At 40.5% G+C, this 13,137-nt stretch overlaps 1 protein-coding gene across 1 annotated transcript; it reads left to right on the top strand.

Moving 5' to 3' along the window:
- The first annotated feature begins 4,626 nt into the window (after positions 1 to 4,626).
- Positions 4,627 to 12,678, top strand: ak4 (adenylate kinase 4). Its single transcript, XM_066691940.1, has 6 exons — positions 4,627 to 4,769; positions 5,293 to 5,452; positions 6,589 to 6,708; positions 7,668 to 7,840; positions 7,980 to 8,098; positions 10,352 to 12,678. Exons 2-6 carry the CDS (start codon positions 5,308 to 5,310, stop codon positions 10,491 to 10,493), a joined length of 699 nt encoding a protein of 232 aa, XP_066548037.1. The 5' UTR covers positions 4,627 to 4,769; positions 5,293 to 5,307; the 3' UTR covers positions 10,494 to 12,678.
- Positions 12,679 to 13,137: the final 459 nt, after the last annotated feature.

Here is a 13,137-nt window from a genome sequence, read left to right as displayed (position 1 = left end):
TGTTTCTACCAGGATGCTGTGATTGTATTTAAAGATTCCATAATAATAACATGTATGTCATGGAATCACATAATACAATGATATGCAATAATAATGACAATAAAAACTAGACATGAAAGATACTTAGTCTGCATGTGGCAATACTTGCATAAATTATTCCTGATTATGTATTATGTGTGTTGATATGCAGGTTGGTATCGGTGATGGTTTATAGATTAGTCTAAGCGGTTTATCACAATTTGGTTTAAGAGAACTAATACATCATAGTATGTGACAGTAAGTCACAACTACTGATCCTACAGTGGAAATAGCACCCCAGACTAATTCGTTTTTACATCATAGCCCCTTAACGATCCCGATTAGGAACAACAGAAAAAGTGTTGTAAGAGAGTAGAAAATGTCATATTTCACCAAAAAGTGTAATACTTGATACAAAAATGCCATACTGGACAACAAAGTGTCATACAGGTCCAAAGCATATCACACAGAAGCAACTATGTATTATAATGTATTGTTATTACACTATAATGTTACAACTACAACTCTGATCATATTACTGCACACAAACCTAGGGCCATTATTGCTCAGGGAATGGGTGTGTCTGTGTTATTCTAACTTATTTGCTGTGTGTGTGTTATTCTTCGTGTTATTCTTACTTATTTTGTGTGTGTCTCTGTTATTCTTATTTTCAGTGTGTTATTTTTACTTATTTTCTCTGTGTGTTTGTGTTATTCTTATTTGCTGTGTGTCTGTGTTATTTAAGTTTTCTGTGTGTGTGTGTGTGTGTGTCTGTGTGCATAAACCCCTCCAGGCATTTGAAGGAACAAATATAGTTTTGGTTTAGTTTATTTATTCACTGTCAAAAACTCAGATGTTTAAATAAATACATATAAAACAATGGTAACAATAAAAACAATAAAAAAACACCACGACTCTTGATAATAAAACTGAAATTCCACCTCTCCACCCGACACCGTTGCTTCTTTCACACCGAGGCGTCTCTGGTGCCAAGATGGCTGCCATCCTTCAGTTATCACAGTACTGTACCTATAAGATGGACAGCATCAGCACTGTGATAACTGAGCCAGGGCAGCCTGTCAAATCAAGCGGCGATTGGGTCCAGAGCAGAGGGAGAGTCGAGGAATCTTCCCCCAGTCGAGTACATGATCGCCAAGTCTGCGAAAAATAAAACTGGGCATCAGTGACTTTGCAGAAGCACTTCGAAGAACCAGGACTGTTCGTTCTACAAGGAGTTCTAGAAGGAGGCCTTCCAAAAGTATCTCTTCTAACATAAATCGTGCAGAACAGACGAGGTATTTCTGGACTTGTCTGAAGGTGTTGTCCTAACAGCTATTAAATTCAATCGCCAACTAATTTAAACATGCTCTTAGACTTTATAGAGACAAAATAAGCAGAGCATCAATTTTAATTATTATTATTGTGATTTATCTCAATTTAAGGACTTTGAGGGCTCGCTTTGGGAGTATTCTTCACTACTTTGGACACACAGTAGAGGGCACTAGAGAATGGTGTGTTTTTCTTTCCCAATAAAGAAAAAATACATGGTAAAAAAAAAAAGCTTTCTTACTGAAGAAAACATTTGCTACATCGAACGTGGAAAGAGGAAGTATAAGCAGATGACCTTTCTGATCCAGTATCAGCCCCTATAAAATCAGAAGTGTTGCCCAAACAAAGTTGGGAACACAAATCAACTTTTTTATAAAAAATGCTTTATAATATTAACTAATACCAACTGTACTAGAGTCTTAACGCATCAATATGGAAATATTTTGACTTCATACACAATAATAATAATAATAATAATAATAATAATAATAATAATAATAATAATTTTGCATTTTATTAAATAGCAAATCATCCAGACAAATGATTCCTTTCATGCTGGTCCTGGTTCATTTATAATTTTGTTGGCAGGGAGGAAATGTCCCTCATTTCACTCACTTTGTACTGGAAAAAACATCTGTTTGGGGCTGAAATACTTCCTAAATGAAACAAAAGTCACATTAAAAAAGAGCTCTGTCATGTGTCTCAACATGTAACAGTTTAATCTCACTTCAGCTCAGCTACTCTAGACCAGATATGGGTAATAAACAACAAGCATAAAGTTCACCTTCAGACTTCTCTCTTAATCAAACAGTGGCTCGTGTTTTATTATCTATATCAGAACCTCCGTCTGGTAACTGTAGCTAATTTATGGCCCCTCAGAGGCATGTAATACTTTACTAAATATGAAAAAGTTCAAATGTAAACTTACAAACTGATTTTCTCCGCCCAAAAGTCTTTTACACTCGATTTAATACATACACATTAAAATTAAAGTTATGCACAAACGAAATCATGTTCGTAATACAGTGTTGCAGTTACGTTGAAAGGAATACATACAAAATGAGTCTTATACAGTATCCTAGTGTATTATACAATTTTTGCACATTTGTCATTTAAAATGTCAAATTATTACAGCAAGGGAGCTTTTGACATACATTAATCATGCATGCAACCATGCATACATAAATCCAAGCGCCTTACTCGGTTAAATATCCTGTTTATTGCATTATGCATTTGCAAACGTAGTTTCTATTAATTTCCCCTTCTTTCCCAATAAGCACATTTTGCAAAAACAAAATACCATAATGGTGAAATGTATAACGCATGCATGCATACATACATACATACATACATACATACCAGCAACACATACGTCAGACTTGTTATGGTCCTGCGGTGGCTCCACCCCGGCCCCTCTGCTGCTCCACAGCAGCCCAGTCGCGGCGCCCCTCGGAGCCGCCTCCTCCCGCCCCGCCCCGCCCCCTCCCTCCGTAAACAACTCCATTAGTTATGTTTGCCATCACAGGACTGTCGGGACAGCTGCCAAAATTATTAAAAATAACATCTGCGCAATGTTTGAATAGGAGCTGCACCCTAGACACACTAGTTGCTGCTGATGACACAAAAACCCAATTAAACAATCAGCCCGCACTGGAATGTTCTATGACGCCGCACACAGACGGCCCCGCAGACCCCCGACCATTAGACCGAGACCCCGTTATTTACTGTCCCCTCCTGCGAGCTGCGCCGAGGCTGGTTATGCAAGTGCAGCCGGTGACGTTTGCGGGTTGATTTGCAAACCCGCACAAATGACAGCAGCATTCGAACGCGGACAGCAATTAAGAGTTTCGGCGTCTTCAAAGGGTCCTGCAGCCGCGGGGCGCCGGACGGATCTGCAGCTCCAGCATGAAGCCCCACGCTAACGCCCAGCGCGGCACACACCCCTTCCGAGCACCACTGTCAACCAGCCCCGCACGGCCCGCAGCCCCGGCCCCGCACGCCCCGCACGCCCCGCACCCACGCCCGGCACCCCCGCGCCGCGCCCCGCCGCCGAGCCCCGCTCTCTCGGCCGCGTTTGCAGGCATCTTTTCTAATGACGCAGCAAGACCACAGTGAACAACGTGACTGTCGCCATCTTTTGTTGTTATTGAAAAACATCACGGCCATGTGACAGCGCTGGAAAAAACCAAGGGAAGCGCTTCCGGGTTCCCAGAGCTGCAGAGCAGGACTGCGCATGCCTGATGGGATCACTTTCACTGCCCCGCTGTGGTGCATCAACATCACATCTTACAGAGCTGTCACTACACCTACATATCATCATCATCATCATCACCTACTTAGTCTGCTTGTGATCCTACTTTTTACATGATATATTAGTGCATGTGTGTTATTTGTATGGTAGGTTAATATGAGTGATACTTTGTAGTGGTGGTAGTAGTAGTAGGTTATATTAATTTAGGTTGGAAGTAGAATGCATCAGCAGAGAACATGCAGAGTCTCCATACTACATACTACACTGTACCATATTGCCATGTTTGCTTACCATCGTATACCACACTACACTTTACCATATGCAACCATATTTTGTATACAAATTCAAAATATGAATACTGTTTCCTTTTAGTGTGTCAGATGTTTTTTCATGAATAGATTCAGACACTTATTAAATTGACAACTGCAGTGATTAATACCTGGGATGAACTGAGAGACGGCACACAGAATTTTTAGTGAACTGAGAAAGTAAAATGCAGGATGGGATTTCCACAGAAGTCAGTAGAATAAAATCATTATTATTATTATTATTATTATTATTATTATTATTATTATTATTATTATTATTATTATTTCTTGGCAGACGCGCTTATCCAGGGCAATAGAAAGTGCAAGAATACAGTTCAGTACAAGTCAACAAACATTACAAATTTAAATTTACATTATACAAAGCAATTCAAGATATAATATATTTTACATCTTCCAATTTATACAGTTAAGTACAGTAAGTTCGGACATACATCCTGGAAAGTAAAGCATTCAATCAAATGATTCTTCTAAAAAGTATGCATTATTTATTAATGTATTAAGCTGTTTTATATTGTATTACATTTCATTACATAGCCTAGCTAAAAAAAAAAGAGCAGACCTTATGTTTACAATCTGGGGGCATCCCAATAAACTACAGCTCCCAGAATGCCCGGTGCGTTCCCGGTGACGTCACGGGGCTGTGCCCGCATTCCTGCACGACGTTGCGGGGGCGGCGCTCAGCCCCGCACAGCTGGGCCCATTCATCTGCGCCCGCTTTCTTAAAGACACAGTGCAGCGCTGGCCCGGTGGGTGGAGAGTTTCATCTGTTACTCACTTGCTCTGAATATTTTCCATTTGAATGTTAAAACGCCATTTTGCAGAAATATACAGAGCTTGCAAAGGTAAGATTTAAAATGATCCTTCTGTTATTTCATGTGTGCTGCTGTTTTTGTGCGCCCCCTACAAAGGATGGCATCTTGGTTAAACTAGTCATGTGTTTTAAAATAACGCATAGTTCTACAGGAGGGTGCATTGCACAGATAACTAAAAGTTTGTAAAAAACTTAGATACAGTCACCGAAAAGTAATCAAGACACAATTTTTATATTTTATTTTAATGTATCCTTTCCCAGTGTTTTATCATTGATTAGAAATGTTGTAAAATGCTTAGTAGGTGTGCATTTAAATATACACACACATATATATATATACAAAACTATGTATTTATAATATATAATAATATTATATATGAACAATTAACTATGTGTAAGTATGCATTGCACTTTTACTTATGCATTTAACTCATGCAATAGTCAATATAATGAAAAGCGTCCCTAAAGAATAATAATTAACACAAAAGTCTAATTATGTATTCGTTAATTGTTTTGTAATGATCATTCTTTAAAAAACACACAACCCATTCAAGACCCTTGGGAAGGAAATGGCCAGTAAGATCTTCGGGGCCGTGGTCCTGGGTCCGCCGGGATCAGGGAAAGGCACCATCTCCCACAGACTCGCCCAGAGCTTCGGCCTGCAACATCTGTCCAGCGGTGACTTCCTGCGGGAGAACATGGCAGCCGACACGGGTAGGGGCTGCTTTCCCAGTGTGCGTATATACACTAAATATGATATAATACCACTCCAGTCAGGGTCTGCTGCCGACTGTATTATCCAACCAGTGTGTAGTGGTTGTAGTTATTATATACAAATAATACATTTGGAAACCTATTTACAGCTCCAAAATGACCTCCTATAACCGGTTTTGGGAAGTTTAATGCTTTGCCTTTTGATCTGCCGGGTATCGGCTTCAGCTTATTTGTCTGCAAGTGAAGTTAGTTGATGATTGATGATTCGGGACAGATACGCAAATAGACGTGCAACTAAATAAATGATCAATGACAGACTGAGACAGTTTCACTAGCTGTAATGGGCAAAATACCAATTATACAACCAAAGCGGGATTAAGTTAATCTTTATGGAGTTCAGTCTGTTTTTTAAGCGTTTTACAACTTGGTTCCTGTTGCATTGTTATCATGACTATAATGGAAATCAACCGGATTGCTTGTTATCGTCTAAAACTAAAACTATTACGCACTTTCTAGTTCCCTCTACTTCATGCAAATTATATGTATTTCCAATATTGTTACCTCTGATATTTGCAAACTTTTAAACTGATAGACAGGTTACGCACACACATGCGCACCTCCTGCTGTTTTACCGAATAATGAATTCATTCACTGGCAGAGGTTTTGATCTTAATTTATACTCCAGTTTGCCAAAAGCTTTTGGCTTCATGAAAGAACAGTGATTTCTGTGGCGCAGGAAAATAAAAACACATGCACAGGGTTATAATTACATCTCTGTTCCTCCAGCTTCAAGGCACACGTAGCAGCCAAAAATACAGTTTTATTGTAATTCACTGTGTTTTCTAGTGCTTTTAAAAGTGGAACAGGATTGTTGAGATAAGTGTGATTCTGCTTTCCCTAGATTGTGTTGCATTGGTTCTCTGTTCACCCTGTAACTTAATTACTCCTGTTCTAAATGTTGCATGAGTAATGAGTGGTCTTTTTCTTCAGCTAATTATATGTTTGACATCAACATCTGCATTCATGTGCCTTGGTCTAGGGAATGTGTAATCCATTTGCCCATCCTGAACTGACACGGCTGAGATTATGCTTTCCAATGCGATCTACGGACTTCCCTGAGAGTATTTGTCTTACAGAAGCGGGCGTTTTGGCCAAGAAATGCATCGAAAAGGGCCACTTGGTTCCCGATCATGTTATAACACGGCTGATGCTGACGAGACTGGAGAGTATGACCAGGCACAGCTGGGTTCTTGATGGTAAGTACAACCAATGAAATGAGTTTGAAGGAAGGTGTGTCAGATACCCTGAAACAGCTTTAAAGCCCTGTAACACTTAGAGGAAAGTGTGGAGACAGACACAGCACACTGTCAAGACATTTTAAGTGTGTTGCTTTGTAATCTCTGTAATCTTGTAGTTTGACACACCTCTCCCTGAGGTATTAGACACATTGTTGTGCTTCTGTTAGCTCGTCCCAAATAAAACAACTTACGATACTCAGAGATCCTTAAGCAATCTTTCTGGAAGTGGAAGAAATAGTGTGCAAATAATATGCTCCCTGTGTGTGTCACATTGAAGGCATTTGAAATGCTTCAGCAAGTTTATACATGCAAAAAATTAAAAGCACGTATTTGCACAGCTTGTTTGAATAATTCTGTTTCGTTGCTGGAATGGGAAGATTATGTAATATATTCTGTGCTGGCTGTGCCTCTTGGTAAGAATAATTAAAACAAAACAGTCAAATACAATGTGGGCGTGCTAGACTAATCCGGTGCGATTATAGGAATGGATTTTTTTTTCCTTGGTGTGAAAGCTTTTGTGTAACTGTTTGCTGTTTTGTGTTTGCTGGTTTGACTGTCAAAGATTTTTAAGATTTAGATTGCTAAGCTAATTAAATGTTTTTTAATGGCTTCCTGAAAATAATATCAAAGTGACTATTAACACTAAATTAAAGAGCATTATTGTACAGTGATAAAATGTGTGCTTTTCTATTGGTCAGAATAATGCATACTAGTATAAATATGATATATCTCTGTTATCTCACAACCATGTGCTTAATATGCAAGAGCTCTTGCCCTGTTGGAGAAGACTATGCATTGGTGGAGATACAGGATGCTGAGCAGGGGGACGCTTGCAAAATGTGACCCGTGTAGTTGTAGCGCATGTTGTGGTGCGCTTCCTCATGGCGCCGCTGTCTGTCTGTGTGTGTGATGCGCAGGCTTCCCTCGCACACTGGCGCAGGCCAACGCCCTCAACAGCTCCTGCAAGGTGGACCTGGTGGTGAGCCTGAACATCCCCTTTGAGACGCTGAAGGAGAGGCTGAGCACGAGGTGGATCCACCCGGCCAGCGGGAGGATGTACAACATGGAGTTCAACCCGCCCCACGTCGAGGTCAGTCCCTCTCGTGTTCCCGGCCACGAGATCGGCAGGGCTCCTTCATTCACAAATCTGTCCGGGACCTCGGGACCTATTGGACTCGAGCGGCTTCCACAGATGCTCACTTGTGTCGTCTGAATCCTCTTTCTCTCAGGGGGTGGATGACATCACCGGCGAGCCGTTGATACAGCACGAAGATGACAAGCCCGAGGCGGTGGTGGCCCGGCTCCGGCACTACAGAGACATCGCCAAGCCCGTCATAGACTTATATAAGTGAGTGCGAGTTGAGCAATGTGTTTGTTACCCACAGGTCTGTATCACTCAACACGTGCCCGCTCTCGGGGGGTGTGTCGTCTTGGGAAATGATCGGAAACAAATAAATAATAGAAGCGTACAAAGGAGCCTGCAGGGTTTCTGACTGGAGTGATTAATATCTGGGTTTAAGAGATTAAAGTATCCCTGTCATTGTGTTACGGTATGTGGTTCGCCGTGCTGAACACATACAACATAACAGAGGACAGTCTTTGTTAAGGTAGCACTCTTGCCCCTATCGTTTACTGAATAATGTCATCAGTGTTCAAATATAATCGTAACTGTCTTAATACACGACAGATTGAAGCCCTGACTCTTCACGATTAGTTTTTTCTAAAGCACTTTCCAGGTATATTGACAGGAGCACTTCTGAGCAGTTTATAGATACGCCAGCGCACTGCTGTGGCTGTGATCTAAATGTCACGATCTGAGACACAGCCACCGGCCCCTCGGTGCGGCCCTTAGATTTGCCCGTCTTTTTTGGCCGTTTCTGTAAATGCTTTGTTCTGAATCGTAAAGCTGCAAAGTTCGCGACCTTTAAAGTCATAGTTTGACCTTATTTAATCTGTAACCACAGCTGGGCTTTAGTCGATGAGTGGTAAATCGGTGAGATGCTGCTCCACAGAGTCCCCCAAAAAGACTTTTATTTAATTGCAGACACATTAACAGTGATAATATTTACACCGATCAGCCATAACATTATGACCACCTGCCTAATATTATGTAGGTCCCCCTTTTGCTGCCAAAACAGCCCTGACCCGTTGAGGCATGGACTCCACTAGACCTCTGAAGGTGTGCTGTGGTATCTGGCACCAAGACGTCAGCAGCAGATCCTTTAAGTCCTGTAAGTTGCGAGGTGGGGCCTCCATGGATCGGACTTGTTTGTCCAGCACATCCCACAGATGCTCGATTGGATTGAGATCTGGGGAATTTGGAGGCCAAGTCAACACCTTGAACTCGTGATTCATCAGACCAGGCCACCTTCTTCCATTGCTCCGTGGTCCAGTTCTGATGCTCACGTGCCCATTGTAGGCGCTTTCGGCAGTGGACAGGGGTCAGCATGGGCACCCTGACTGGTCTGCGGCTACGCAGGCCCATACGCAACAAACTGCGATGCACTGTGTGTTCTGACACCTTTCTATCAGAACCAGCATTCACTTTTTCAGCAATTTGAGCTACAGTAGCTCGTCTGTTGGATCGGACCACACGGGCCAGCCTTCGCTCCCCACGTGCATCAATGAGCCTTGGTCGCCCATGACCCTGTCGCCGGTTCACCGCTTTTCCTTCCTTTTGATAGGTACTGACCACTGCAGACCGGGAACACCCCACAAGAGCTGCAGTTTTGGAGATGCTCTGACACAGTCGTCTAGCCATCACAATTTGGCCCTTGTCAAAGTCGCTCAGATCCTTACGCTTGCCCATTATTCCTGCTTCTAACACATCGACTTTGAGGACAAAATGTTCACTTGCTGCCTAATATATCCCACCCACTGACAGGTGCCATGAGAACGAGATTATCAGTGTTACTCACTTCACCTGTCAGTGGTCTTAATGTTATAGCTGATCGGTGTATATACACACTTTTTAAATAAGTATAATAACGCTATCTATAGAACAATAGGATGCAGAGGCTCACATGTTAGCTACAGCAGCTCTTGGAACTAATTTGAACATCTTTCTCTCTGTTCATTGTTTATTTTGTAGCCCTATTTCTTTTAGAGCAGCATGACCTCATTTAGAGGCCGGGATTGGCTGCTCTAGAGACGCACAGAGCAGACAGTTGTGCCGAGTCACATGACTGAATGCCGTGCTCCCATTGGAGGGTACCGTTCCCATATCTGGCTTGGCTGAGTTACAGCAGGCAGCAGCTCAGCAATGCAAAAACACACAACAGCAACAACTGCTGGCATCTGCCATTACAGTTAACATTTGTTAGAGTAAAGCGTTCCCTTTGGCATTCTTCTGTGCCAGTGCCACACAAAATCATTTCAGTCTGGCTTTTCAAATCCCCGTAGCTATCGAGAAAAAGAAAAGCAGTATTTTTGGGGGCTCCCATATATAGGACACTGCTACAGTAACCAATAGACATACAGGAATAAGATGTGAATATTAAGGGTGAAATATACAAGGCATCTCACTTTTTGATCCAGACGTACACCTTTCCTTACACATCAAGTCCAGCTCCTAATTGAACGTTTTCTGTCTTATTTCCAGGAAAAAGGGCATCCTTCACTCCGTGTCTGGGACTGAGACGGATAAGATCTGGCCCTATATCTACTCTCTGATGTCCACAAAGATCCCCCCGCTGCATCCGAATGAGCGCCAATCCGCGCCACGATGCAGCCGTGAGCAGTAAGGGACTAGTCTGGAGGGAAATGAATAGGACAGAGGGGTATATATGGTCCTCGGATCACTTTATAAACAGAAAGTTCTTTAGATCCAAACGTCAATCCATGTAGGAGCCTAAACTATGACTTTTTATAAGGAAAGAAAAGGAAAGAGAGAAATGCCATTTAAGGAAATATTGCCTGCGAAAGCAATGCCTTGTAGATGATTTTATAATACATGTTTTATGAAACTATTTTTGTAATATATAAGCTATGACGGTTTAATTAGAGGTGGATTAAAGTAATCTATAATGCTGGAGTAATAACCCCAAGAAACTGAATGGAACCAGTCAGGCTCAGCGTAAAAGGCTTTTTCTTAAAATCATAGTTCATTTTAAATATTAACACAGCCTTTATTTGACATGGTAGCCATATAATCTAGTTTGAATGGACGTCTTTGCACCTTAAACGAATCATTCACAGATTCCTACTTATGTAGTTACTTTTAAATGACTGCTGTCAAGGTCTGTGTGAGCTTCAGTGCCCATGATTAACATTCAATATGTCTGCCTTTGTAATCATTTGTTTCTCTTTCGAAGCGCTACAGTTACACTAACTAACAGTGTCTACAACACTAATGATTCAATAGCTTTATTTGTAAAGGCAGCATTAGCATTTATACTACACAGTTTGCTTTAAAACAGAAACAGATGAGTTACTTAAAAGCAAAAGTCTGTGGCTTTCAAATAAACTGAACTGAACTAAACTAAACTAAACTAAACTAAACCTCTCTTTAAATCAAATGCTGTTTATCTAGGGATTCACAAGTTCTCAACCACTCATCGTTTTAATGGAACTATATTGTACAACTGTCAGCTGTCTTAACTAATGGAGTCCGTTTCCTTCTAGACGTGTATGTTTTTGTGTAAATATACGTCAACAAAGTAATGAAGTTTGTCATGCTGAGGGGAAACAGTCTAACAGATGGTGAAAATGCAGCTTATGAAGTGATAATCGCTGAAGAAGCAATAACAGTGTGGTTGTGATTAACAGCCACGTCTTCCCAAGACACATCGTTGCATTAAATGTCAATCTCTTTTTGCTTGTATTTGTATTATTCTCAATTCTTTCGATATGCATCTGTAACCCTATGACAACCAATGATGTGATCCCATAATACAAAGGTGCTAATAAGGTTATTTTCTCAATTTTTAATCTTTCTCCAGTTTATTTCTAAACAAACTCAACTGACCAAATACGATCTGTGTTTTTCTGTGGGTGTGTATTTAGTGGAAGGTATTGTTTTGTCCTACAGTTTTCTCGTTCTTGGGCTGAACTGAAAACAAGGACAGATATTTCAGTGCATTGGGGCACCTTCGTGTTACAACGATTTTATATCTAGACATGGATGAGGCTGGAAAACTTTACTGAAGATCCTTCTGTTGCTGATTGTTGATGATTTCATTTCAATTACACCCGTGCATTTCAAGAGCAACACACGCATGTTGATTAATATGTTTGTTAGGGTTGATGAATAACAGGAAATGTAGCCAAATACCTGAAAGTTAGAAGTCTTGATATGTTTTTTTTTACTGTAAACTGAACACCATATAAGAAATTGTAACAAAGCAAAACAATTAATAAATCTTCAATTTTACAACAAATATTGGAACCGCAAAATATTTACTTTCAAAGATAGATAGATATAAGATAGTCATAGCTTACACTGTAATGATTTCATCTCATACCAGTATTATCACAGTTCACTCATTTCTCATTTCATTCTGAGATACATCTACTTACTTTAAGAATCAATTCCTGAAATAGAAACGCTCATATATTTTGCATTGCACAAATATACCCCCCAGCTCTGCACAAAGGAGAAGTTTGTTTTTGTAATAGTATATTATAACAATTATATTTTCAATCAAAGTGCAATCAATGTTGAAGAAAATATAGAAACAAAATCACACTTTACCTGCGAGTGTATTATTACAAGTTGTGTACTTCTCAGCACAGTTTGATTCTTTGATTCCTATTGATAAAATAAATGCGAGTCCTGGGGGCAGAGCCGGGGTATTTAGTGGTCGCCATAGAATGAATCCTGTTCAAAATCCTGTATTGTGCAGTACTCTAACCTGTATGGGTTTCTTTGCAGTATTTGCATTCTGATTCATATCTGTACAAAATTAAAAATAAATTATTTTCTCAATATTTGTGACGCCCTGTTTATTTCTCATGGCAGTGTAAAACAATAAAGATGACAATATACAATTCTCACAGTCTCATTTAAATAGCAATGCACACGATGCAAACGTGCTTATGCATGTATGTGTCATTTTACATTTCCACACACCCAATTCTAAACAAGAATGTATCGCATTTATATTTTACAAATGTTTCACTACCTAGCATCACTGAGAGACGTTGCAACCCATAATAAATGAATCAATGCAAGGAGAATTGCATGCACCCTATTTTAAGGATGGAAATTCCTGTGTGAGTCAGAACTGTATGGGATGAAATTGGCCACAAACCCTGGAGTGTATTTCCAGGATCGCAGAGACCTCAGCTGATTCATTAGCTATATTGAATTAGAGAGTTTATTAGGGACATGTCTCATCCCTCTGCCAGAGTCCCCTGCGAGCAATTCCCGCAAAAAGAAAAATGCCG

Source organism: Amia ocellicauda, chromosome 19 (assembly GCF_036373705.1).
Source record: "Amia ocellicauda isolate fAmiCal2 chromosome 19, fAmiCal2.hap1, whole genome shotgun sequence".
In the NCBI taxonomy this organism is placed as follows: domain Eukaryota; kingdom Metazoa; phylum Chordata; class Actinopteri; order Amiiformes; family Amiidae; genus Amia; species Amia ocellicauda.
The sequence above is the reverse complement of the archived record's forward strand: the minus strand, read 5'-3'. Positions and strand labels throughout refer to the sequence as shown.